Source organism: Numenius arquata, chromosome 9 (genome assembly GCF_964106895.1).
Source record: "Numenius arquata chromosome 9, bNumArq3.hap1.1, whole genome shotgun sequence".
In the NCBI taxonomy this organism is placed as follows: Eukaryota; Metazoa; Chordata; class Aves; order Charadriiformes; family Scolopacidae; genus Numenius; species Numenius arquata.
In genome coordinates this window covers 36,766,076-36,792,060 of record NC_133584.1, presented here as the reverse complement: position 1 = coordinate 36,792,060, position 25,985 = coordinate 36,766,076, and the positions used below count along the sequence as shown (strand labels likewise).

Here is a 25,985-nt window from a genome sequence, read left to right as displayed (position 1 = left end):
GCCGCCCCACCGCCTATGGCGGGTCGGGCGCTGCTACAAGAGGGGCGGGCGGAGGCTGAGTGGCCTGGGCGGAGCGGTCCGGGCGCTATGGCGGAGGGGCGGAGCGCTGCCCGGCGGGTGCTGGAGCTGAAGGAGCGGCTGGGCTGCGCGCAGGAGCCCGCGGAGGTAGCGGCGCGGTGGCCGCGCTAGCTCCGGCGGGGCTTTCTCCCCCGGGGGTGTCAAGAGGCTGCCCCCATCTCTTAACGTTTATTATATATCTTTATGTGTATATACATAAGGCAGCAGCGAAGCCCCGGGGCGGGGTGGCCCTCGCCGCGCTGAGGCGATCCGGGCCCGCGCTGTGCCCCCTTCGGCTGCCGGCCCTGCCGAGCAGGGAGTGGGGTGTTGCGGCTGAGCCGAGGGGGAACCCCCGTGTGGGGGCTCCGTTCCTGGGTCTCCATTTTGTTTCCCTTCCCTTGTCGTGGCCGAGGCGCGCTGAAGGGAGGCTGGGCAGCGGCCAGGACACGCGTGGTGGTTTCCCGGGTGGGTGAGGGCTGAAGCTCGCGGTGGGTGACCGAGAGGCCCCGGGTGCGGTCGGGTGAGGAGGCGAAGGGCAACCCAAGCGAGGTGGCGTGTGGTCACATCGCACGGGTAGCGCTGGCTGTGTGAGGTGTCCGGCCAGAAGGTCGGAACGCAGCAGGTGAGTTGCGGGGGTTTCTGTGTTTTCCCGGTGAAATGGGTGTTTCTGCTTTGTTTTAACAAGCAGCAAGAGGTGCGGGAGCCGCCGCACCCCGCGTTGTTGTTACCCCTGGTGCCGGAAGAACAAAGCTGCTCTTCTCTCTGGGAGAAATTAAACAACCTGTAGGACAGCGGAGCTGCGAGGACTAGATAAGGACTACTTGAATCAAGGAGACTCAGTGGGGAGATGAATCAGAGCAGCCTCTGGAAGCTGCTCCTGACACTCCGGAGGTACCGGGAGGCAGACAGGGAGATAAGTACAGGCTCCAGGGCTTAGGGGGGAGGTAGACACCCTCTCCGAGCCCCAGCCTGGGCTCTGGAGGATGATGGAAGCAAAGCAGTATGTGCCAGACTTGGCTTACGAAGTAATAAATCACACTTGGTTGAAGGTGTATTCAGAAGGGGGGGGTGGGGGGTGTTCTCTGAGGGTTGAATTCAGTTTGAAAGTACAGAACGCATTTCCCATGGTAGATTTCTAAGACATTAAGACCTGATACAAGTTTGTGGAGGTATTTGGAGGCAGAGAGCGGCAGTAAAATCAAATCTTCAGTGTGTTTGGCAGTTAATGAGCTTGAAAGGCTTAGTCATTAGTCATACCTACTCTGTGTTTTCAAAGTGTATGTGTATGCATATATAGGAAATACTGATTTTCTTAGCCAATAGTGGTTTATCTTTTCGAATGCCATTGCTGTAAGGTATATCTGTCCAAAATGCAAATATCTGTGCAGGTGCTTCTTCAGATGTTTTAATTCGCAGTTCAATGAATCTAAAATTTCTTCTTGTGCTACAGAAGTGATCAGATCGTCGTGTCTCTGTTCTTTCCATTTTTTAGTACTTGGGTTTGATGGTGTTACGCTATTCTGAGCAAGAGATTGAAAGGGAAAAGAAAGAAACAATTCTAGAGTTAATTAATTTTTAAGTGATCCCAAACCGGTAAGTTTCAAAACACATTCAACTCAACTGAAGAATTTGAACAGCCCTTGCAGATTTGGCTCTGTTAAGGGAGGAGATGCACGTTTTTTATGTGGCATGACTGCAAGCAGGTGCTGCATAAAATGGGACTAATGGTGGTGCTGCAGCACTTCTGTCCCTGGTAAAACTGTGTCTAGTGAAATAGAAATATTTATGGATAACAGGGGCTAAGGAGTGGTAGGGGAAGTGAGAAACTGATAGCCGTAAATTGGCAGTCGTGAAATGCATTGCTCATAAAGATAAATCTAGTAATAGAAAACATGTGGTTATCATGTTTAAAGGCAAAGAAGAATGTTTTAGGTATGTGTAGAAAGAATAATAAATCAGTATTACAGATGTGTGTGTAGGTAAGTGTTGGTGTTGTCAAATATTTCTGTTCCATACTTGAGAACAGTATTTGTCTTGGCACTTTAATACTTGCTAAATACTTTCTGATCTGATAGTAACCAGGGAAGATGCAGAACATGTCAAAAAGCTTCTTAATGTGCAAGGTTTGATGGCTACCCCAGTGAGTTTTCAGAGAACTGACCAAAGAATGAACAGAACTAATGATTTGAGTATTGAATGATACTCAGGGTACTAGAGAAGTTCAGCAGGACAGGGAAAAAAATAGTGCTGTTGTTTCTACAGGTAAATGAAATAGTCTTCATTGACATTGATGTTGGAGTGTATTGAGCAGCGGTGAGATGTTGCATATAAGATGTAATTGGTGTAGAATTAAAGGATGGTGCTGTGATCCATGCCGCTTGATGAGACCTTATGTAGATATGTACTGCTAAATTTATCTCAGATTATATTCAGCTGACTCTAACTGTCATAAATATATGCAAGTCTCAAGGCATTTGACTTGCTTCTGTGTAATAGTGATTACAGTAGCAATGCTATGGACCTGATGCAATACATAAAATGGATTTCAGTTGCACTCACCAAAAATAAGTGCCAGACCTCATCAGAAAACGATGATTTGTGGGTTTGTGGTGGCTTTTCTTGGGGTAGGAGGTGATTGTGTGTCTGTTCTTGACATGATGCTAGTCAAATTTTTCTTATTTTAGAAGACTGTAAGCATTGTAGGGAAACACTACAAGTACTGAAGTAATTTGTGTCAAATGGAGAGACTCTTACAGAAACCAAGTTTGATCATGTGTTAGGCTACGTTTGTTTGAGCAACACATTTTAACATGGCTCAGTGGAAAGTCACAGCTAGGAGCTGTGAATATAGGTCACTCGGGATAGGAGACACTATTTTGGAAAGCATTGACTCAGAAAATGATTCGGAGCTCTGATGTATTACCAGTTGAGCATGAAATTGCAGTACAACGCAGTGGCGTATGGAATAAATGCTATCTTTGGGTAGCTTAGCGGGGTTATGTTATTACCGCTATATAGTATTAGAGGGACAATTACAGGAATATTATGTCCTGTTCTGGGGACTGTTTTTAAAAACAGCACTGCCAAGCTGGAAAGATAATAAGACAGCCAGAGAATGGCTATAGCTCTGGCTAGCATGACTTACTGGAACTAAAGAACCAAGGTAAAGTGTGTGATTAGTGTTTACATTTCTGTGTTGTATAAGGTGCTTGAAAGCGGACTCCTTTAGTCAGCAGAAAGAGATAATTAAGTTCAGTAGCTGAAAACAAAACTAGGCACATTTTTCACATTTTTTAGGCAATTTTTTTTAAAATTTTTTTTATTGAGGACATAGGAATGACTTGGGAATGTGTTTGGTTTGTCTAACGTGTTGTCTTCAAAGTCTTGGTGCTCTTTCAAATGAGATGTCCAGCTCAGCCAGAAGTTATGGACTTGGTGAAATTTCATGGGCTGTGTTATAGAAGAGAATGAGCTAATTAATTGTAGGGGTCTCTTTGAGAGATGCAGCTATTGAGTGAGGAGGGAAGGAGAGGAAGCAGGAAAGAGTTACTGTGATGAAATGTTGAATCAGTCCCTTGACCACAGATGGCCTGGGGACCTGTTACTGGGTCCCATCCTTCCTGAGGGTCCAGGCTCAGCTAGAAAAAAATGAAGAGACTGTACAACACTTGTGTAAGGGATGATGAAGCAACAGTGGTGCTGTGGGAAGAGACCAAACTCAGTGCACCTGAGAGCTGTTGTTATCATCTCTTGGCTTTCAGTTTTGGCTCTGGAAAACTTTGTTTGCTCACATGCTTCTCGCCCATTGTTCATTACCGTTGCCCTTGGCTTTCCAAATGCCTGCCTGCTTTCCCTCCTCCCATTTATCTTAGCTTGCTCTTGCTCCTGCTGTCACCTTTGCTTTTGTCTCACACCAGTATGTGCATGCCAGATCTCATTTTGTCCATAAGGCTCTGTTTCTGTCATCTGTTTATGTTGCATGAAGACCAGTGTCTTAAGCTTGCTTGGAATGCCTTGGAAAAAACAACAATTCTAAAGGCTTTGGAACATTCTTTAGACATCAATATTTAGGAATTACATAGAATAGCTCAGGAATTACATATAAAGGTAACTTACGTTCTTCGTAATTTTTCTATAAACGTTACCGTCTCATTTAAAGTGAATAGAGTTTTTACCATAAGGGTGTAGCTGATAGTGATATGCAAGGTAAAATAAACTGGTGGAGGGCTATGTATGTATTGTGTATGTATAGAAAAAACGGGGGGAAAAAAAGGTACTGGGTACATTCCAGTGAGATAAGAAGAGCTAGATGGTCTACAAATACTATGGTAAAAGGTATGGTTAGAGCGAGGCACCTCAACTGTCAATCTTCATTTTGTTTTTGAAGGCCTGGTCAGAACTGACTTCAGATAAATTACTGTCTCCTTTTTGCCTTAATTTAAGTAAGAATTGTAATGGTGCACTATAAAAATATAATGAAGCCAAAGTTTGTGTTTCTAACAAGCTTTAGTTTCAGTGACAGTCTTTACTGTGTCTTCTGTGGTCTTCACCAAAGGCTGGTAGATACTGGAGCTTCATATTTTTGCTTTAAAAAGCAGACAGCCCCTCCCAGTCCTTGATTGAGAAATGGGAACTCTCTAGCAAATGGGGTGAATATAAAGTTTCTCTGCTGTTACTGATGTTTGCCACAAATTAAATTTGCTTGTTTCCTGATGGTGTCTGTATGTAAGTTAGGTTCTAAATGCCAAGGGCTCAGGGATGGCGATTCCTTCCAGCAGGCTGAGTGCTGCCATTTGCATTGCCCAGACACAGCACAAGGCAAATGGAGCCGTCTCTCCTTTGGTAGTCCCGTTCATACATAGCTGTCAATCTCGCTGCAGCCTGAGCTGCTCCCTGCTTTCGACAGATCAGGATCACTTCTCCCAAAAGGCTTGTCAGAGTGTTTGATCAATGCTTTCTGTTTTCTTTTTCATGAAACCCTCTTGTTTGTCTTGATTTGCCCAATATGATATACGTTTCAAGAAAGCAAAATGACCAGTGTGGCCTTTGGTTTAGAAAGCTTTGAAAGTTTTGTCTTTCATTAAAATGTGTTGACTGCTTTTGGACATGCTTGTCATCTAGGTACTTCTGTAATTTAGCCTGTCGGTTTGAAGTTGTATGAATAGTAATTGCCTGCTTCCTGAATCTGTTCTTCTGAAATGAACTCAGCTTTATGAATTAACTTCGTCCAAAAACCCATTGAGAGGAAACACCCAAACTCCTCACTTTCTTTGTAGCTGGATGAAATCATCTTTTCGTATTCTTCCACATGTGGGTTTGTCTCTGGGAATAAGTCGCATAGTCCAGTGGTTTGCACTGCTTGAGCATCTAGTCATCCTATATAGCACGATATAACCTGTCAGCAATGGGTTACTTCCTTTTTCATTGCAAAACAAATGAAATTAATGGGGATATTTTGTAATTAAATAATAATAATAAAAAAAGAACTAACCTGACACTGATAACGTAGTTTCTAATGCTTGTGGTTATCATTGAGCAGTTACTATTTTTTTTCTACTTAAGCATCTTTGCAATGCATTTTTTCCATGATGGGATTTCTAAGTAGCACTTTTTCTAAATACTAATTACTTTTTCTAAGTAGAAAAAGTCTTCAGCTTGTGAAATGTGTAGCCTACACCTGTGGAGCATCTGGAGAAAGTTAAGTGTTAAACTTCTATTGCTCTCAGAAGGAAGAGTAGTTCTCTTGAGATGTGAAATTCGTTTTTAACTTCATTGCATATATTCTTAACACAACTTGCTGGCTCAGGGAGTGAGTGTCTTACTCTTAAATGGGAGTTAAGCAGAACTTCACATGGCTTTTGTACTGGTTCAGAAATTCTGGTCAGGAAGCTTTTTGGGTAGATGTCCTGTCGCTTTCTAGTTAGCTGAACTTTTGGGGAAAGAATTGATTTGTTACCTCTGGTTCTAGGTGGGTGTCTTACCGTTACAGCTTTTCCTGTGGTGTTGAAGCTTTTCTCCTGTACTTCTCTAGACAAACACTATTGCAGGGTGGGCAATTTACAGGAAGAACCACATGCCAGGCCTGTAGACAGAGCTCACTGTACACAGTGAAATTCAGTGTCAGGTGTGGGATTCCATTACTAATGCATTATAGGAACAGTGAAACTTAAAACAACAGTAGAGAAAAAATATCCCTCCAGCGTGATTTGTAAACTGTTTCTTCAAGTTTACTACTCAATTATTTTACTGCCTCTTCCACCTCCTGTGCTGCCATTTCAGAAGCAATATCTAATATGATAAATGACAGTTCGTTGGTTATTTAAGTTAGCATAGCTGTTACTATAGTTAAAAAGCTTCTGGGTAGTCTGTTCTGCATTCCTGCAGGTTCCTGCCATTGCATTTAGAAGTGGCAATGATCTGAAAAACTTGACTAGTAATCCAAGCTTTGTGAAAGCACTATGAAATGCTCTGAGTTCAGTTGCACATTAATTCTGTGACCTACATAACATATCTTTCAGAAGCTTCCATGAAGCAAAGGCAAGTTGCTTGTATGTGGTCAACTGCAAGACTCAGGGGTGCTGTTTACCCATTGCCAAAGAAATTTATACCCTGCTGCTTATAGATGAGACTTTTGTATTATTGAAACACTTATCATAGGAGGATGAGCATTTTGTATTTGAAAAATTCTTGCCTGCTTTGAAAATGTTGAATTTTGTAACAGGTGTACACTTTGTCAGTGAGAAATTAAACAGCTGTTCTAGCTTGAACTTGTTTAGCTAATGTACAAATTGCAGTTAAGTTTTCAAAACTTATTTTTTTTGCAAACTGGGCTCCCACCAGCTCTATTGTCCTTTCTTGGTGTGGGCTCATGAAGGAGTGGTGCTGCTGATGGGAAGACTTTCTGATTTTTGCATGGTGCTGGTTCTGCATAATGCAGTTTTCCTATTGCTTCTGTGACAAATGAGGGTCGCTGCTACACAAGGAGTGTGGGTGTGTATATGTGTAGCCTGTACTACTGTATTATTGATCTTTAATGTAATCTATGTAGTGGTCAATTCATACCTACTGGATTTTCTGGTGTTACTGAAATTGGGGCTTGGCAGAACTGCACTGTTTCACAGCACAGACTTCAAGCACAGCCCTAATGTGCAGGAAAGGAGTGCTTGCATTTTCCTGGCCTTCCTGGATATTCCTCTTAATGCTATTGAGTGTTTTTGGATTAAGCGTGTGAATGAAGATGAGAAAAACAAAATAGAACTTACAAATATTTGTTTTAAGAAAAACAACTAATGTTTCCTTCCAGATTATAAAAACACTTAAGCTACTACAGGATTTGGATATATCACTGGATATTCTAGTGGTAAGTGACCAATAATACATTAAACTCTTCCATAGTGAATTACTGGGTAAATGTCAGGGGTCTGCAATCATAGAAGCAATGAATGTCTTGCGTTTAAAATTTTGACTCTTAATCGTGATTAATTTAAAGCTCTGTACAAGGAACCGTGGAGTCTTCCGAAAGCAAGCTGGGAGCTGGGTATACAACTTGACAAAGGCAGTATTATGCCAACAGTGACAGTACTGGGCAGGAATCTGAGCATATAGAGAACACTTTGTCACTTGGGCTCGGATTCTTTTCACTGTAAAACTGCTTTCAAGTCAATGTTTAAGACAAAATAAATATGAGTGAACCATTCTTTAGGTTGGTTGTCTATATTGTGTCTTTTATTAACAGCTCAAGGTTCTTCCATTTCAAGAACAGTCATCCCAAGTAAGGATGCTTGTGGCTCGTATCCTTATCCACGCAGCACCCTATCAAATTTTATATTAGAAATTCTCACATTGCTCTATGAAACTTTTAGTTATTATGAGCAATATGTCTGTATTTTGGGAAGAAGAAAAATGTGGTTTTTGCAAGAGAGCTCTTTGAAGAGTAGGAGAAAAATATGGTAATTAAGGTATTTGGCTAGGCTGTTCGGGCAAAGGTGTTTGCCTGCCTAAACACAGGTAGGCTTCTACTGGAATACAGCAATATTTATATCTTTTTATTGAAAAACAAAATAATCTCATTGCAATTATTGTTGCTTAAAATGACAGAGCTTCTGCAGACAATTCATGTTCCCAGCAAACTTGCAGGTTTTATAATGTGACAGACCTTAAGGAAGCCTTCAAGTCAAATAGAAGAAAAAGATTCTTATAGTTGAGGATTCCACATATTTTTTTAATGCATTTCAAGAACATAAATAGCTTCAGGAAATAATCCCACCAAATTTCTTGCATCTGTTTGCAGTAATCTGGTCTACCAAACCAGTATTGCTCAAATTATGTAGAAGCTAAATATCCTTAAAGTGAATTTAATCAAGTCCTCTCTGAGGTATGAGCTGATTATGTGGGAGTAGCACACTGTTGCTCAGACTTCACAGGAGTACCATTTCACTAGTTAGCAAGAACAGTAACAGGTTGCTGCTAACCTAGTGAATTCCAGGTTTTGTATGTATCTTAAGAGTTTGTGAATCAGAGGCACTTACTGATAATACAGGATCTAAAAAAAAAAAAAATCACCTGGGATTCTGTATACACTCAAGGTCTGCAAGATAGTTGTGCTTAATGTAGAACTGACTAGAGCAAGACTTGAAGGCACAGTGGTAATGTGAAAATAATTTACTGGGGAAAACAGAAAATGACAGGCTTTAAATGTCTTTTTTTGTCTCTTTTTTTTTTTTTCCTGTGGCCGAAACTGAGACTGAGTTTAGTCAAGTGAACTTTGCGCCTCTGACCCTTCTACCACATATTACTCCTGGTTGAGATGCATTTTAGATTACAATAGGACTATCATGTATGCTCTCTAACATGCTAAAATGTTCCTACATAAGCCTAATGGGAATTTGAATTGATTAATCTAATTCAGTGGAGCAGTATGCATTTTGTGGGCATAAGCATTCTAGACAAATGAAATTCCTGAAATATATACATTTAATGGAGGAAAATGATTTTTCTTAATTTTATGAATTAAGACTACATTTTGTTCACCATATTTGGTTATAAATATCTACCTTTCCTTCACTTTTGTTTGCAGTATAGAGAGTGTGTTTATTTCTTTAGCTGCCATAAGACTGCTCTGACTACTAGGCTAATGCTGTTTGTAGCTATTTTAGGGAAGATTTTATTTGATATGTTAGTTGTGATTTATTCTCTCCACCTTTCTTGCACTGTCTTCAACAGGAAACTGGCATCGGCAAAACAGTTAACAGTTTTAGGAAACATGCCACTGCTGGGAATGTGGCTAAAACCCTGGTAAAACAATGGAAAAAACTTACTCCTCCAGAAAATAAAAGGTAGGTGTCAACTAACTTTTAGAAAAAAATTAGTTATACTGTAGTGTAACTTTATAAAAGTTACACTAAGCATTCCAAGCTGCATAAAAGTGCAGCTTGGAAAGCTTAGGAAAGTGTTTGGGATGACAAATACGCATTAGGACAAAAGCATAAATCAAATGGGAGAAATGAGTCTGTCTTGGTTTAACCCCAGCTGTCAGCAAGAACCATGCAGCCCCTCATGTGGTTCTCCCTCTTTCCCCAGATGGGTAGGGAGAAAAGGAGGGGAAAGGGGGAGAAAAAAACCAACCCCAGACCTCTTGAGCTGAGATAAAGACAGTTTAATAAACAATATCAGACAAGGAAAATAGCAATAATAATAAAAATGGTAAAAGAATAAACAGACACAAATCACTCACCACCTAGTAAATTGGTGAATTGGTACCGTCCCGAGCAGTGATCGCAAGTACCTGCCACTCAGCTGATCCCACTTATATACTGAGCATGACATCTATGTACAGAATATTCCATCAGCCATTCCATTGTTCTGTCTGTGCTCCTTCTCAGCTTCTGTGGGAAGCTGGAAAAAGTCCTTGAGAAACATAAATGTTATCTGGCAACAACTAAAACAATATGCAGTATTGACATTCCTTTCATACCAAATCTGGAACACAGCAACCAGTAGAAAGAAAATTAACTCTACCCCAGGGGAAACCAGGACAGTTTTTATAAAATACCAGCAAACAAATCAGAGCAACTAGTATTGTTGAATTAGCCAGCCAGCACTCAGACTTCAACTGCCTTTTGTTTCTTTTTTCTTTTTTTTTTTTTTAACTGGTACAAGTTCTTAGGTCCCAGCTGATGCAAGCAGGACTGAGCTAATGCTGGGCACTGCTCTGCACTTTTTCAGGGAAGTGGGAAGGTTGCTCTTTCTTACCACAGGTGGTAATTAAATGAGGCAGCTCTCCAGTGTTTTTGGTTTTTTGGTTGTATCGAGGACTTTGCTATAATGTTCTTGTAGACCGAGAGGGGCTTCCAATGTTGAAGGAATCACACTGAAGCGATGCGACTTCTCAGAATGAAGCAGCCACCACTGCCGTGGCCAGGCTAACTGTGCTTTAGATGCTTTGCAGACCTCTGACAATTTGAGGTAGTTGAGCTGAGAAAGCCAAAGGTTTATATTAACTGAATAGTCCATTTTAAATCTGAAGTTGTTCAAACAATGGGAAAGTAAAATGCCAGAACTCGAGATAAGCAAAGTAGGGAGGCTGACTTCTTGTAATCTGTATCACCTACAGAGCCTGTCTTAAATTCTCTGTCTCCTAGTTACCTCAAGTAGCATGTGTGTGTTATAAAGCATGCAAGGAAGACGGGTGGTAAAAAAAAAAAAAAAGGAGATCCAACACATTCTAAGCAAACAGCACGGTGTCAGGAAAGTTCTCCTACTGATGGTTGCGTCCCAACTCCCTGCTTGTTTTGTTGCAGTATTTAGCACTGCTGGACCCAAGGGCTTCTTCTCTAGGATTCTGTACTGATAATGGAAGAATAGGAGCACAGTTGTGTCTTGTAAAGTTATGGCACATGGTGGGATTTAAGGCTTTTTAGTTTTACTAATACAGGTAAAGAGATTGATTATTCAAGAATTTAGCATCAGATGTAGCATAGGACGTTATTTTTTTTTTTTAATGTTGCAGTGGTCTTGAAGGAAGAAAACAAAATACTGAAAAAGAAAAAGATGTGACAAAATTGTCTATTTCCAAGGAGATTAAGCCTTCAGAGAAGTCCAAAGCATCTGTACTGGCCTCCAGAAGTTCTAATAGTGCTCCCACTTCTAAAAAGTTGAATAAGCAGTGTGCTTGTAGTGAAAAGACCCACCAAAGTAGAGATTCTGAGTCTCAAAAAGAATGTGATAATAAAGAATGGAGCAAGAGTGGTTCTAAGCATGCTTCCCACGGTAACAATCCTCAAGCTAAAGAAAGTGATTTCAAAGAGAGAACCACCACAGACAGCAAGAAAGTTTCGGAAAAGCAGCATTCCTCTGTAGCCAATGAAGACTTATCATCCCTGAAGGAAAAGCCTAGTAAGGATGCTTCCAAACAGAGAAATCCTAAGCATGTGAAGAAACCAAACCAAAAACTTGTCATAAAAAGCAAAGCTGGATTATCTAGTGAAGAGGAATTTGAGTCCCCTACTATGTCTTTTGAATCTTATCTTAATTATGATCAGGTTACCAAAAAAAGAAAGAGGAAGGCTTGTTCTACAGGTGGACAGCCAAAGAAGTGCAGGGAGCAGAACAGCTCATTACCACAAAAGGCTTCAAAATTTTCTCATGCCAAAGAGGGAGAGGAAGATGGAAAAAAATGTGACAGTGATCAATCAGAAACTCCCAATAAAAAGGTAAACTACTGCACGGTTGAGATAATAGCAAATAAACTGCAGACAAATGAGTGCTTTGGACACTTACTTTCAATTAAATTCAGCCGTATCTATTTTAAGCAATAGATTGCATGGCTCTGACATATCAGTTGCATTGCAATTGCCAACAATTGCATTAATAGGGGCAAAAAAATGATTGGTTTTTTTACTGGCAGTTTAAAATCATAGAATCGTCTAGGTTGGAAGGGACTTTTAAGATCATCAAGTCCAACCATCAACCTGAATACTGCCAAAACCACCACTATAACCATGTCCCTACGATCAACTTGTCTTGTATTTTAGGATGATTTCGAATATGGTAAAGGTCTTTGATTTGTATCAGCTGATTTGCTTTTTACCCACAAAGCAAAAGTTCTTACTTTTGGAAAGATGTCCCCTTCTTCTGTTCTTGACCAGCACTTCTGTTCTTCCGGTCCGGCACTGCAGCAGCTCTTTGTGTATAGCACAGTCGTTTTGTCGGATGCTGTGGTTCTTTAATAGCGAATTCTAAGGTCTGCAGTGGGACTAAATTTTCTTCTTTTAATGCATTGAATTAAACCATAGTACTGCATATTAAAAAAACCCACCACCTTATGTGTTTGTAATGTGAACTGCCCTAGTCCCTTGAAGTGGAAGAAGCTTAAGTAGCTCCGCTGAGCCAAGGTAGATCTAAACATGTATATTAATTAGACCTTTAAATTAAGCCCTTTTGTGCACTGGGAATTAGAGTCTCTTCAGTCTTTTATCTTTACTGTTATGTGAAAGCTCCAGGCTTTATTTACTGTGGAAGATCTGTAATCTAAATGTAGTATCTTCTGTCCCAAATGGAGAAATACTAATGTAGAGGCTTGTGTATAATACTCTAGCATAAACCGTTTGAGGAAGAATCTTGGATGTTCAAGCAGTCATGAAAAGTTATTAAACATACTGAAATGAAGTTCAGGAAGGTGGAAGTTTTGGGCTGTAAGTGCCTTGCTTACAATTGGAGGACACCCAATACCCAATTTAGATGTTGCACATAATTCCGAGCATCTGCATCTTTAAATACCTTTTTAAGGGGTCATCAGTGAAAATTTTAGGCTAAATGGCTTATGCAAGCACAATACAGGAGTCTTAATTGGACCAAGTATAAAGTTATTTCTTGTCTTTCAGGATACTTAAGGCATTTAGTTTGCCTTTAAACCTTTAATTGTGGTTTTGTATTCTTGCAATTTCGTCTCGCGCCTCTCACTGCTAGGCTCTAACCTCAACAGTGATTTATCTAAAAGCCTGTTAGCTGAACACATCTACTCTGTTCTTTAATCTCTTTTTATGCACTGATTGCAGATATCCCACTAAGTTCCTTTTGTGATGTATTCTTGGTAAATAGAGTATGAAAGGGTATGCTGAAAAGTAATCCAGTGAGAAAATTTTAGTGCCGAAAATAAATAATTCTGGTTAGCCTAGTTAACTTTGGGGTTTGCTTAAGGGGTTTTTTTTGTAGTTTATTTTAAGCCTCAGTAAACCCAAATTTGTCATGTTGAAGCAATGTTTCCTTGACTCTGCACAGGCCAAGGTGGCATCTCTCCAAGATCTTCTTAATACTCCATTGCCTAAAGTTCTGACGGGCATCTCAATCTCATCTCCCTCATATGCTGCAGACTTTAAAGGTAAGTAGTATGCAAGGCTGGTGTATGTGAAATAGTGCAGGTTTTTCCAGCTCTATGTAGATACGTCTTTATCCCCTTTCCTAATAAACTTTATTAGCTCATCTGTTCATGGCAAAGAAGTGCCTCACCTTCACTTTCTCACCTGTAGAAATCATGTTGAAGCTGAAGGGAGTTATAAAGGCTTCCTCTTATGGCTTGCTGAATAAAGAAATCCTGTGGAAGGCTACTACAGATGTAGAGAAGGCATAGATTGGGTGGCAGTTCTACAGGTTCCATTTATATTTACTCCTGTCTATACCTTATAGCAGGCAATGCCTCAGTAGAAATTATCTTAGGTAAAACAAATATAGGAAGCACTAGGTCTAGCTTTGGTGTAGGAGCTTGCTAGTATCTTTGTTGGTGGGTGACACAAAGTGCCAGTGGATCCCCTGCCAGCTCTGGTGAGGTTTCAGTGTTTTCATATCCTCCTGGTCTTGAAACATCACTCCTGTTGCAGCTTCTGGCTTCTCTAGGATAACTCGGGAAGATCAATAATGTGCTGTAGACTGGTAACAGGGTAATCGAGATGTGAATACTGCTCCTGTAGACCTGAGCTAAATAACATAAGGCTGGTTTGAGTTGGTGCAGCTTACTTGCAATGTATGTGCTGTCTTGGTGTTAGATGATGATGAATGGACTTCTGTAACATACAAGACAGGCAAGGCCCCAAACTGTAATGCAGTATTTCAAGAAAAATGAATATAAATGTGTACTACCAGCTGCGTTTATCTCAAAGCTGAATGTTTAAAGCCTTGCAAAATGTCATGAAGTAAAGGAAACCCTGGCTGGTGTTTTGTTTGCAGCTTCCCCAGCACCTGCTGTAGAAGCACCTCAGCAAGTCAGTGAGACTGTTCAATTCACAGGACGGAGACTGAACTCTAAAATGCAAGTTTACTCTGGCTCTAAAACAGTCTGTCTTTCAAAGATGCTTACGCTGTATGAACAGTGCATCCGTGTGCTTCAAAATAATATTGATTGTGAGTACTTTAAGGGATTTGTAGCAGGCTGTGCCTGAAAGTTTATCAGATTTTTTTTTTTCCTCCATGCCACAACTGGCCTACTAAAAGTTATATTGCCCCTCCCTACAAATGGTGACTCAGAGCAGGTTGAAAGGCACTTAAAAAAAACCAAACAACTATGGAAAAGATCTATGGGCATGATAAAATGTAGTTTTGCTTTGAAAGCCTACTGTTTTTAAAGTTCCAATTTTAGTTAAAATATAATGTCCTATAAATTATAAGCCAAAATACCTGCTGACTTTTTTTCCCTGTAAGGTGTTTGTTTACATAAATTAGAACGAGTGATCAAGAAATTCTTTATTCCCTTGCGTAGGCAGAGAGGGGAGTGATGCATATCAGTAAAGATGGGGCAATAACTATTCAAAGATGCTTTCTCCATCCTCAACTATAATTGCCAGACAGTATGGAACTGCTGATTTATAAATATTTTCATAGCCTGACTTAAAAACATCATGTTGTTTAGTGTTGGCTAAAACTAACTTGTATCTTTATAAACTTGTATTTTTTTTAAACTGTTTGGTGAGTGGTCTTGCCCACTGAGTAAAAGAAATGAGCTGCTGAAAGTACTGTCCTCTTTTGTAGCACTACATGAAGTGGGAGGTGTGCCCTTCGAAATTCTTGAGCCTGTGCTAACACGTTGCACACCACAGCAGTTGTTTCGAATAGAGGAATGTAATCCGGTAAATTCTGCTTTGTTAAATTCAGGGAACCACGGAGGACATGAGGCATCTGTTTCTGCCTTCCTTGCACCCTTTTTGATAAAGGCTCCGCACGGGTTACACTGGCTTTCTGTCATGCATACTTCTTTCTTTAACCTCAGCTGTCATTATCAAGCCTCCCTTTCTCAAGTGTCAGGATTTAAAGCATTTAAGAGAATTATTACTGCTGACTAAGTGAAAGCCAGTGGGGGTAGAAAAGTACTTCTGTTTCTAAAAATAAGAAAAAACAAAACAAAACAAAAAACCCCAAAAAACCCACAAAAAACAAAATTTCCATAGTATTTACCACTGAAATAGCTGGGAAAGTCAAAGTCATAATAGAACCCACTGTTTTCAAGTCACAAACTGTTCAGGCTGCAGAGCATACCAATCGGGAAGTATCTGGGGTGAGATTTCATGTGTGTGGTAACTTCTCACCTACACTGTTAGGACTTTAGCTCCATGATGTGTTTGGACATTGAGGTTCTGAGTGTGTAGCACTTTGTAGTGCGAGTTGGCCATTTCTCTGCATGCCTAACATTGAGAGCTGGTGTGGCCTGAGCCTGTGCTGGAAACACAAGTCTAGGCTGTAAGCAGGGCTCATTAACTTAAATATAGAGCTATGCTAATTGAAGCCATATGATTTCTGGGCTGAAGTCAGTATCTGCATAGTATTGCCATGCTCTGTGTTGGGGGTACCTGTGATACCATGTGTGGTGGGATTTGCTCTGCACCTTTCTCCACCAGGGAACTGGACTTTGTCTACATACAGGCTCAGCTAACAGGTACTCTTGAAAATGTTATTTTTAAATCTTTGATTTAAGATACCTTGTGTTCAAATTAGATGTTTACAGAGGTGTCTGACCATTTATGGAAGAAACACTGCCAGAGAGATTTTAAAAATGAGAGCCTCCTGGAATATGAGTCTTGGCGTGAAATGTACTTGAGGCTGTTTAATCAGAGAGAAGAAAAACTGAAGACGCTTACAAAAAATATTCTTTCGGCTCAGTCTGAGAAACCCAAAGGTAAAATCTGTGGTTAGCTTTTCCACTTACAAACCCCAGTCTCTTCTGCTATTCTTGGCACTTAATATGTAGGGTTTAATGATCTGTTTGTGCTGACCACTAATGCTGGACCTCTAGGAGAAGTCATCAAGAAAGAACACTTTAATTTACAAGTTGCTCAAAAAATAAATACGTGCGTTCATACAATAAATTAATGCAAATACTTGCAGCATACAGTAGACAAATCTTACCTTACTGGCTAGACCGAGGATTCTAAGTAATGATGCAAAGAATACTAATGTAACTACAAATACTGAAGTTAGTATGAATAAATACTGTATGCAGTCTGTATATGATTTGCCATAGTTCAGTTAATGCTTTGGTACCAGATTTTGCTTTTCTGAATTATTTTTTTTTCCCAGTTTAAACCTAGAAATTACCACACAACCTTATTATCAACTGAGCTTTGAGCATAATGGTCAAAAAAACCTCCTGTTACATATTCTCTGCTCCTTGCTTCTGTGTTAGGCAGGCAAGTAAAAATGGCTTATGTGACCGGTGCAGCAAAACCACCCAGGAACATTCGCCGACAGCAAGAAATCCACGGGACAGCAGGACCCGTCGCCCAGCTTCATCGCATAGAGAAGTGCAAGTAAGTGTTCTGTATTATGCTTTTAATTTGAGTTTAGATGTCTTTGTCAGTACAAAAGCTTGCTGGCAAAATATTTTTGAAGTTATAAATAGCTCTCTATTTACTTTCCTTTTTTAAGCAGCTAGTGGCTAGATACTGCCTTGCCTTTTAAGTCTTGCATGCTCCTCTGCCGTGTATGCACTGTCACTGCACACTTCTCCAAAGTGCCAGTGATGAATTCACCCTCCCAGCTGGAGAGTGAGCGGATGCTGTTGTTTTTCTCCAGGCCACGCTAATGCCAGTTGACATCCTGGGGAGATTCCAGGGCCGATGTTTCGTGTTTATAAACCTGCCCGGTAGCCTCACATGTTGTCCTGCTTTCATAAAATCCCAGTCAGCTGTCTGGAATGATACAGCTAACCAGAGTGAATCTAGGCAACTTTTAATACTCTTCATGGTGGTTTTCTGCTTTTGCAGCCTAAAGGGGTGTCTGGAACAGTCTGTATTAGTAGCCAACACTAATCACTAGTGGAACAGAAAACTGGGATTCCACAAACTTTCCTGTGTACAGCACAAAGCCAAATTTTTTTTGTGACATCTTAGTTCAGAGTAGTACAACAGCCATGAGAACCAAAGCTGAGATGTGAGGTTGGTCCTACTGTTCCTGCCAGCCTAATGAACTCTCTTGTATCCAAAAGGATGGCTGAAACAGGGAGGTAAACCAGCTGTAGCACCAGCTTCTACCTCTTTTTCCCTTCTCAACTATGTGGACACAGGCTGGTTTTTACTGTTTGAGTATCTGTCCTTGTCTGAAAGAAAGGTCAGCAGTTTGACAAAAGCACCCCATGGGTTGATGAGTCCATGTGCCAGCAGTTGTACCATAACAGCTCTGGAGAGTATTCATGCTGCCTGAATGTGGGTATCCTAAGCTGTGGTCACTCACTCTGCTGTGGCTGCTGGTGAGCATGGTGGCCTCCCTTGTCCCCATTGCCTGTGGTTGTTCCCATGGTGGCATAACTGCTATTCAACTTGCTTTCTCAAATTTATCCCTTTGGGGGAGCAGCATGTGGAACATTTTTCATTAATCTGAATTAAGGAACATTTATGCAAGTTGACAAATATTTGAGTGGATAGCTGGGAACAGGGACAGTAAAACTTAAGCTGTTGCAAATTGATGCAAGACTGACTTAGAGTCATTTTAAGTTGTTTCTGTTATGATGTTGCAGTGCCTACAGTTGTGCTGAGTAATGGTTTGGGTTTTGGTACCTGAACTAGGTAACTGAACTGGCCTGGGTTTACTGGGGATGGAGGGTGGGGTGTCAGCTCTGGTCATCATATAGCTGTTAATCGGTTGGTGGTGGAAATTTAATTCGGCTGGAGTTTTGTATCAAAACCCTGGGAAAGTGTTTTCTGTGAATTTCAGGAGCTTGACTTAATTAACAGCCTTGACTTACTGCTCAAGATGGTGGTGGTATGGGGCAGGAATGACAGCCTGGATGTAGGAACTTCTTAAAATCAGCTTTTGCACCAGATATGATGTTTTTATAGCTGTGCCTTTAGCTGATGAAATTAGGAATGTTCTTGCCATACTCTTGCTGTTTTCAGTGAAAAGATAGCCCCATACCAAGGCAGTGGCTTAAGGCATCTCAAGTTAGGCTTTTGCTTTCAGTTGTCCTGTCTGTGGAGGTCATGTCTGTGTTGTGGCAGACAAGCCTTCAAGTTCAGGTTGAGGTACAGCGGTGTAAATGTCCTTTTGTGCGCCAGTAATCTGGACCAGTAGCTGAATGATGTACGAAAAGCTTTGCATATTTCTTTTTCTCAGGCATGCTAAATTAGGTAGAACTGTTGTTGTGTGAAACAAGCTGTTAAGAGGGTCATTGCTTTGTCTTCTTGAGAAGCAAGAGTTTGTTTAGGCACGATGAGTTTAACTTCATTGCTTTGACCACGTCCTCTGAAAACTTACCGAATTTGCAAGCTGTAGCATTTGTACAGCTGCAATCTTCACTGAAGTTGGTATTGTAGGAGCTAAAAAGGTCCTATGGCAGATGTGCAGATCCCCAGCAGGCTGCCCTTCGCAGTTCAGTGTGCAGGGGTGTATGATAACTGGCAGCAGTGACTGGCTCTGAGGCGTACAGGGCTGCCCAGATTGGTGCCATCATGCTGACACTTTAATGCTGTGTTGATTTAACTTAACTGTCTAGCAGTAGGCATCAGCTCTGTATCTGTGTCTGCCTCAGTCCTTGTCCTGTTGGTTGAGGATTCCAACCTAATATTTAGGGTTAGTTATTATGCCTTTTGCTAGATGTTTCTACTTCAAAAAAATGTGAAAGCTTGTGTGAATTTGTCCTCATTTTCTGTCGGAGCTAGTTAGCAGTTCAGCTGTGCTCAACGAAGAAAATAAACACAAAGAGCAAACTAGAGCATGGGGCACTATGAATCACAATGGCATTGCTAAGCATTCTGATCTGTCACAAATTCTGATCATTTAATGTTAAAGATGAATAGGATGCATGAAATGGAAGAAATGGAAAATCTGTTCAAGAATGGAAATGGACTAGATGACCACCTGAGATCTCTTCTAATCTGTATTATCCTGTGATTTTTAAATGTATAAAGTCTGAAATGTTTGTGATCGGTTTTTTTTCCAAAATGAGCCAGAGCAAATAGCAGTTTGATATCAAACACTAACTTTTTTCTTCTTTCCTTTTTTTTTTTTTAAAAGAACAAGGATTCCAGAAAGCAGAGACAGAAATAACACATCATCAAATCCCACCCCTGCTAGCAACAGTGGAAGCTCTAGCTCAAGCATAGTGACTCAAGATGGAAAGAAGCCTATCAAAAGTAAGTGGAATTTCCTAAGTTTATCAAGATAATTGTTTTAAATTGCTGGCTATTAATATATGCTTAATATTATGCTAATACCATTTTAAGTCACAGCTGTAATCCTAACTGGTCTCTTTTTTTTTTCTTGTTGAAGAAATTGCACCAATCATGAGGAAAACTTTGAAAGCATTGAAGAGTAGAGCTGGACGACGATAAAATGAGGATGCGTATCTTAAGCTATGACTATTTGTGTGTCATGCTACGGCTAATGAAAGTAATGTTAATGTAAACATTCTTCAGTTTGCCTTAGTTAAAATAGTTATGAAACACTGCAGGGGCAAATGATTTGCAATAAAAATTGAAACATCTGAGTCCTTTCACACTGCTGCTTTCTTATTCATGAACGAGGAAGACTGAATTGAAATAAGGTCAGTACACACTAATGACAAATCAGTTTATATGGACTCTTATAGATGCTGTCTTTATCAGTTTATGTTCACATTTGCATAAGCAAATGCTTTTCATGGAAGCATTTAAGCTGTGGGTATATTTTTGCCAAAGTTAAAGTTATCTTGTAGAAACGGCCACAAGGTGTACCTAGATACAATTGAAAAGGTCTTGGCATCTCTTGCACAAAAGTGTTTTGGAAACTTAGTAGATTCGTTTCACTAAAGGTTTTCCTAGGGAGACTTTTTTTCTTTTTATAAAAACATGATTTGGTTGGATTTTAGTTTTAACTCTTCCAGAAACTGAGACTGTTTCATAAGACAGTTCTGGAGCTCAGTTCCTGACCTGCTGGAAGAGAGCTGCAAAATATCCTTTCTCGGGACACCATGTGCTTTTCAGTTCTTTTACTTGACTTAGGCAATGAGCCTTTAAAGGAGAGGTAGGAGAATACAATATTTAAATTTAAATTGCTTTTTAAAAGCAGGATTTATATACTGTCTGGGCAGGCCATGACAGTGAGTTAATGAAAAATCATGTGTTATTTGGGAGCTCCATCTATTGTACCAAAAATGTCCCAAATAAAGACAGACCTGTCAAGTGATATGTTTTAAAGGCATTAAGCCCTTGTGTGGGAGATAGTATTTTGGGAACAAGCAGAAGGGTGGGAAAACAAGAATGTCATCGGTTTGATGCTGAGGTCATCCTACGGAACTCATGCAGAATAATCCATTTAAGTCTGGAGATGAGAGAAAACTTGCACCGTACTCTGATCTGCCGCTCTCAGCCTGTCGTGAAGAGGCCTATCACAACCTTGAATGTGAGCCTTTTGTGTTCAAAGTGAAAAAGCTATTTGGTCAGCTGTAGCCGTCCTTACAAGAGTTGGGGACTGCTGTGCTTTGGGGCTCGTCTACGAATGGCTTTGCTTTTTATAAATGAGCTACTTCTTTGTAGTTGCTTCATCTAAACCACTTCACTTGCATGAATTCTAAGACTGACTTTGCCTTGAAGGCATGGTTTACAAATGGAGGGACTCTTTCTTTAGGCTGTGCTCAGTAGCTGCAAGTCTTGTTTCTTCCTTTTGTATTTCTATAGTATTTGGCATCTTTGAACTCCTCCTGAAGCACAGGGTGAGGGTAAGATCATCATGAAACCGGTTGCTGTCTCTTACTGAAGACAGCTTACGTGTGAATTTCCTCACCATCCTATAAATCTTCAGGTAGATTACAAAAATACTGCTACTAAAAATGGCTTTTGCAGTCAGGTAACGTAGTTGCCCATACATAACAGCATGTGCAAGCGCTCTATTTATAGCGGGATTTTAACTCGGCAGGTGTGCTACTGTGGTGTGGTTTTTCTCCATGCGTTATAGTTGCACTGAAAAGAATGAAAGGTGTGTTGACCTGGAAACTGTGGGGAGCTTTCTCAGTCTCTGGGATCAAAACAAGCATTGACAAGTAGGAGAGGTACTGGAGCCTCTGTCAGAGGCCTCTGTAAAGAATGCTTCTGGGAGGAGCTATTCAGGACTTAATCCTGGCTGAATGGCCAGTGTGCCACCCTTTGTCCATCAAACAGCTCTGGTCACTATATAGTTGCTAATCAGTTGGTGGTAGAAGTTTAATTCAGCTGGAGTTTTGTATCAAGTGTAGTGCGAGTTGTTCAAGAACTCTGTTTTTTTTTTTTTTTGTGAAATCACTCTTATTTGCTCTAGTTGTTGATGATGTCCTTTTATGTGAGAAAAGACAAAGCCATAACTAAGCCTTCTGTTGGACTCTGGCATTAGAGAACACAGCTGTAGCCATTCAGAGCAGCTATAGATGACAGGAGTGTCCCCTTGGGAGACTGAAGAATAAATAGTGGTTTTAACTATAGGCTTGCATTGTTAATTAAGTAGGAGATAACTCTTATACTGCCCTTGGCAGTGATGGCAGAGCTGTGTGGAGGGCAAATTTGACTGCAAGATTAAGTGGCTTTCATTTCCTTGTCTCGCTTTCTCTAACTTCAAAGGCTATAGATGTGTCTCTGGTAAGAGATATGCAGAGGGTGCCCATGGGATTGCATTGTTTTCCTGACAATTTCTACATTAGAAAATACTGTAGACAAGCAAATCTCTTTACAATAAAGTAGTTGGTGCCACACACGCTTTAGGCTCAGTTTTTTTCTTTCACTTCAGATGTGCTGTGGTCTGTTCCTATGGACTGAAAGCCCACCTGAAGCTACAGTGTGTCAGGGGTGCTCTGGGAATGCATCTCCCAGTCCATTTGTGAGGAATTCTGTTTTTTGTGGTTTGACGCTGCTTCACGACATGATTCAAAGCGTATGTGGAGGTAAATTCAAAGCTTGCTTCAGAGGCGTACCCTTTTAATCTGAACTAGAACACTAGCAGATGTTCTAGTAGATGTAGATGTTTCTGCGGTCTCCTGCCTTCCACCCCTGTATGCAGTTACCCCAGTGAAGAGGAGTTCTTTCTAGGTCTGTGTGTTCTTGGCATCTCACATACCTAACAATACAAGATATTGGAGTATATTGACCTGAGGCAGATCAGTTTCCTTCTGGTGGATATATGGAAAGACTTCTGGTTGGTTTTGTTGCATATTCCCCAGGCTGGTCGCCACATCCCTCTTCCTGATAAATCCTGTATCCTCCTGTTGTGTGTTTGACCTGTTCTGTGTTCTAGTCAAATGGCTTTCAGCTCCCTGGAGGAGAGTTGAGCCTGACTCAGGGCAGATTGAAGGAGACCTGTGATCCTTCTCAGGGAAGTGGCTATTTTCACAGAAAGTCTAAACATCATGAGGGCATGATGGCCTTCTCTTCCTTAGAAACACATTACAGCTCCTAGTCCACCTGCAGTATCTCTGGAGCTTCTTGTCCCAGCAGCAAATGCTTTAAACCTCCAGGTGATGAGCAGTTTCCAGAAAATTAAATAAGTAATGGGAGAGAAATATGATCACGAAAGGAAAACCCTGCTGTTGCGGAAAAGACCACAAATGGAGAATATTTCTTTTCTTCTTGAACTGTCCATTTCATGCAAAGAAACCACTTTCCACTTCCTGCCCATGTTTGTTTCATAGCATTCAGGAATGTTTTCTATCCTGTTAGTGGTTGAGCCCAAGAAGAAAGCTCGGCCTGACTGCTATTCCACTTAAAGGTTTACATTGCCATGTAAACAGTCCCTGTGGCAGGAGGAGAAAACACAGTTTTGAGGTGAAGTGTTCAGTTTTACGAGATGCTGCTCAGAAGGCATGTGAAGTTCCAGGAGCTATGCTCTTCTCGGGGACCACGTAGGCGTTCAAATGCTAGATTAACTCCTGGGCCAAAGCCAGGAAGGGGTTTAGGGTTTGGCGTGATCCTTCTGGAGGAATTTGGAGACCTCAGTGAACTGCCGTATGCATACGGTTGTCAGTTGTTGCTGTTCCAAAGAAAGGCACAACCGGGATCCCTGTCAGCAGGGAGGATGTTGCAGCCCTGAGCGTCCTGCTGTTGGCTGTCTGGTATCTGAGGATTTCTGGTAGCCATAGGATAATCTCGTCAGAGAGAAAAGAAACTCCCCTCACACGATGTAAATCTCAAACTTGCCACTTGAAAGCTCAGGGAAATGTCTGTGCAAGGATTTAGTGGGGTGAAAAATGTTGAGGGATTGATGAGTAAGAAGACATTCTTAGATGTTTTTTTGGGGAAAAAAGCCAAAACAAAACCGAAACAACCAGTGAGGGTTGCCTGATTCTTTTATTTGTATTTTCTTTCTCTGCCCTTCCAGTAAAGATAGGAGAGGTCTTTGAGTGGGTGATTAGCCTTGGTTAGATGATAGTCTACCGTTTCCCCTTGTAGGCCACCCCTGCCACTGAGCAGAGGTTTCCTACCTCCCACAGAGCTGCCGGAGGCAGTGTCCACAGCAGAACTTATCAAGATCTTTTTCCTGCAATTGTAACTAGTTATTGCCACTGGAGGAACAAGTCTAGTTATTTCCAGATTAGAAACATCTGCTTTTGCAAGTTTACTGCTATCAGGCAAGGGAGGAAGGAGGAGTAGCTTGAAGGAGTGGCTTGCTCTTCTGGTTCACCATCTATGGGAGAAATAGCCTTTTTTTTCTTGTTTCTTTACAGGCTGTACATACTGTGGGTTTCTTTTTTTTTTTTTTTTTAAATCTTTGTCCATATGTAATTTCCATATGAGCAATTCTTCCCTCCAGTGCCCAAAGCATTTCCCTTCTAGTCTGCTGAATCAACTGGGGGAAAAAGAATGGTGATGTGTCCTCACCATCAATCAGATTTGATCCACTGTAGGGGCTGAGTTCAGCATTTCTCAAGAGTGACCATTTACCTTTGGTTTTCAATGCATCTCTGCTTTGGGTACCATTCTTTAGCGCTGAAACTCTTCAGGGAGGTGGTGGAATCGCGCTCTGCAGTTGTGCTGCTTGGTGCAAGAATGGAAATAAATCATTCTTCCCCTTCTTTAATGGAAGGGATGTGCCATGTACAGAGTTATCCTCCTCTCTCCTACAGTTTCTAGAAAACTTTTTTAATGGGATTGTGTAATTTTCTATTTTGCACACTTGTGAGTTGCATCCTGACACAGCTATTGGATCTTCTCCCTCTCTCAACTTCATAGAGCTGAACGATGTTTTACCCTGTGGTACAGTCACTTCCTTTGGTTGCATATCTTGGGTTGTTTTTAAAACTTCAACCTTACTCATTAGCAAAAAGGGGCCTCTGTGAATACACGCATTTTAGGGACAGAGTTGCAGGCTTTTCAGAAAATAAATATAATTTGTGGAGAGGTGGGATCCAAAACACCAAAAAAGCAGATGAAAACCAAGCATTTCCAAACCTACAAAGGCATGTACTAATCCCAGAAGACTTAAGAAGACTGTTTCTGCAGATGGATGTGCAAAGTCCAGATCTCATGGCCTAGAACCATAAAGATAGGAGAAGCTGCCTTTTCCAAGATGGAGCATCCTGGAATCTGAGTGTAATGCTCCTGTGCGTTTGACCCTCCTCAACTTCCTCACCAATGTGGCCCTAGACTAAAATGATGCTAGAAATGGAGCTTGAAATTGCCAGGACTGTAGAATTAAATACCTGATGAAGCTGTCATAGCTTTTTCAGAAATGAAGCATCAAATATTCAGGAAATCGCCAAATAATTTAAGGCATAGAGATCTAATTTCAGAATCCAAGTGTCTCCCTTTAGAATCAGGAGAAGAAATTATTCAGGTCAAGATAGCGCAGAAGGTTTGGGATTTTTTTGGGTGGTGGGGTGTTTGGTGTGGGTTTGTTGGGGGTGTTTTGGTTTTGGGTTTTTTTTTTTTTTTTGCAAGACTTTAAAATGCCTGTTTTAAATGTGAAACTGCAGAGTCACGAATGTCATCTTTGTAGCTTAAGCCCTAACTGGTGAGCTTACTGTGGGAAGTGCCGGTGGAAGCCTTCAGCAGCGTATGTTTTGTGAACTCTGTTTACAGAGAAGTTGCCTCTTCTTATCCCTGGTGACAGACCTAAAAATGGCACTCGCTCAGGGAAGAGGGCTGAACAGCTCTGGAAAATCTTACGTAGCTCTCCTCCTACAGAACTGCAAGTGGATATCCAAGCAGTAGACAAAGCTTTTTACCACTTCTCCAGGCCCTCTCCCTTAATGTTTATGGAATTGTTGAGGCTGCAGAAGAAGGGATGCCACTCGCTGGAGCCTGCAGAAGCAGGAAAATAAGCTGCTCGGGCAGAAACGAAGAGGAGCGAGCTGCTGCTTGCCTCTGGAAGAAGGAAGGAGTCTATGCTGCAAGAGGGGAGAAAGCTGCTGAGACCTGATTGGGAAGGAATGTTCCCTCTTTTCAAGATGCTGACCTTTCGGGGGGGGGGGGGGGGAAGTTGTCCTCCTGCCACCTTGCTCCCTATATTTCCTA

General features: G+C 41.1%; 1 protein-coding gene across 1 annotated transcript; it reads left to right on the top strand.

Moving 5' to 3' along the window:
- On the top strand, positions 1 to 20,028 carry LOC141468845 (elongin-A-like). The gene is made up of 11 exons (XM_074154058.1): positions 1 to 165; positions 7,361 to 7,417; positions 9,280 to 9,392; positions 11,066 to 11,768; positions 13,336 to 13,435; positions 14,278 to 14,451; positions 15,076 to 15,173; positions 16,036 to 16,216; positions 16,724 to 16,847; positions 19,549 to 19,667; positions 19,804 to 20,028. The coding sequence occupies exons 1-11, from the start codon at positions 16 to 18 to the stop codon at positions 19,863 to 19,865; spliced, it is 1,881 nt and encodes a 626-aa protein (XP_074010159.1). The 5' UTR covers positions 1 to 15; the 3' UTR covers positions 19,866 to 20,028.
- The last annotated feature ends 5,957 nt before the right edge of the window (positions 20,029 to 25,985 follow it).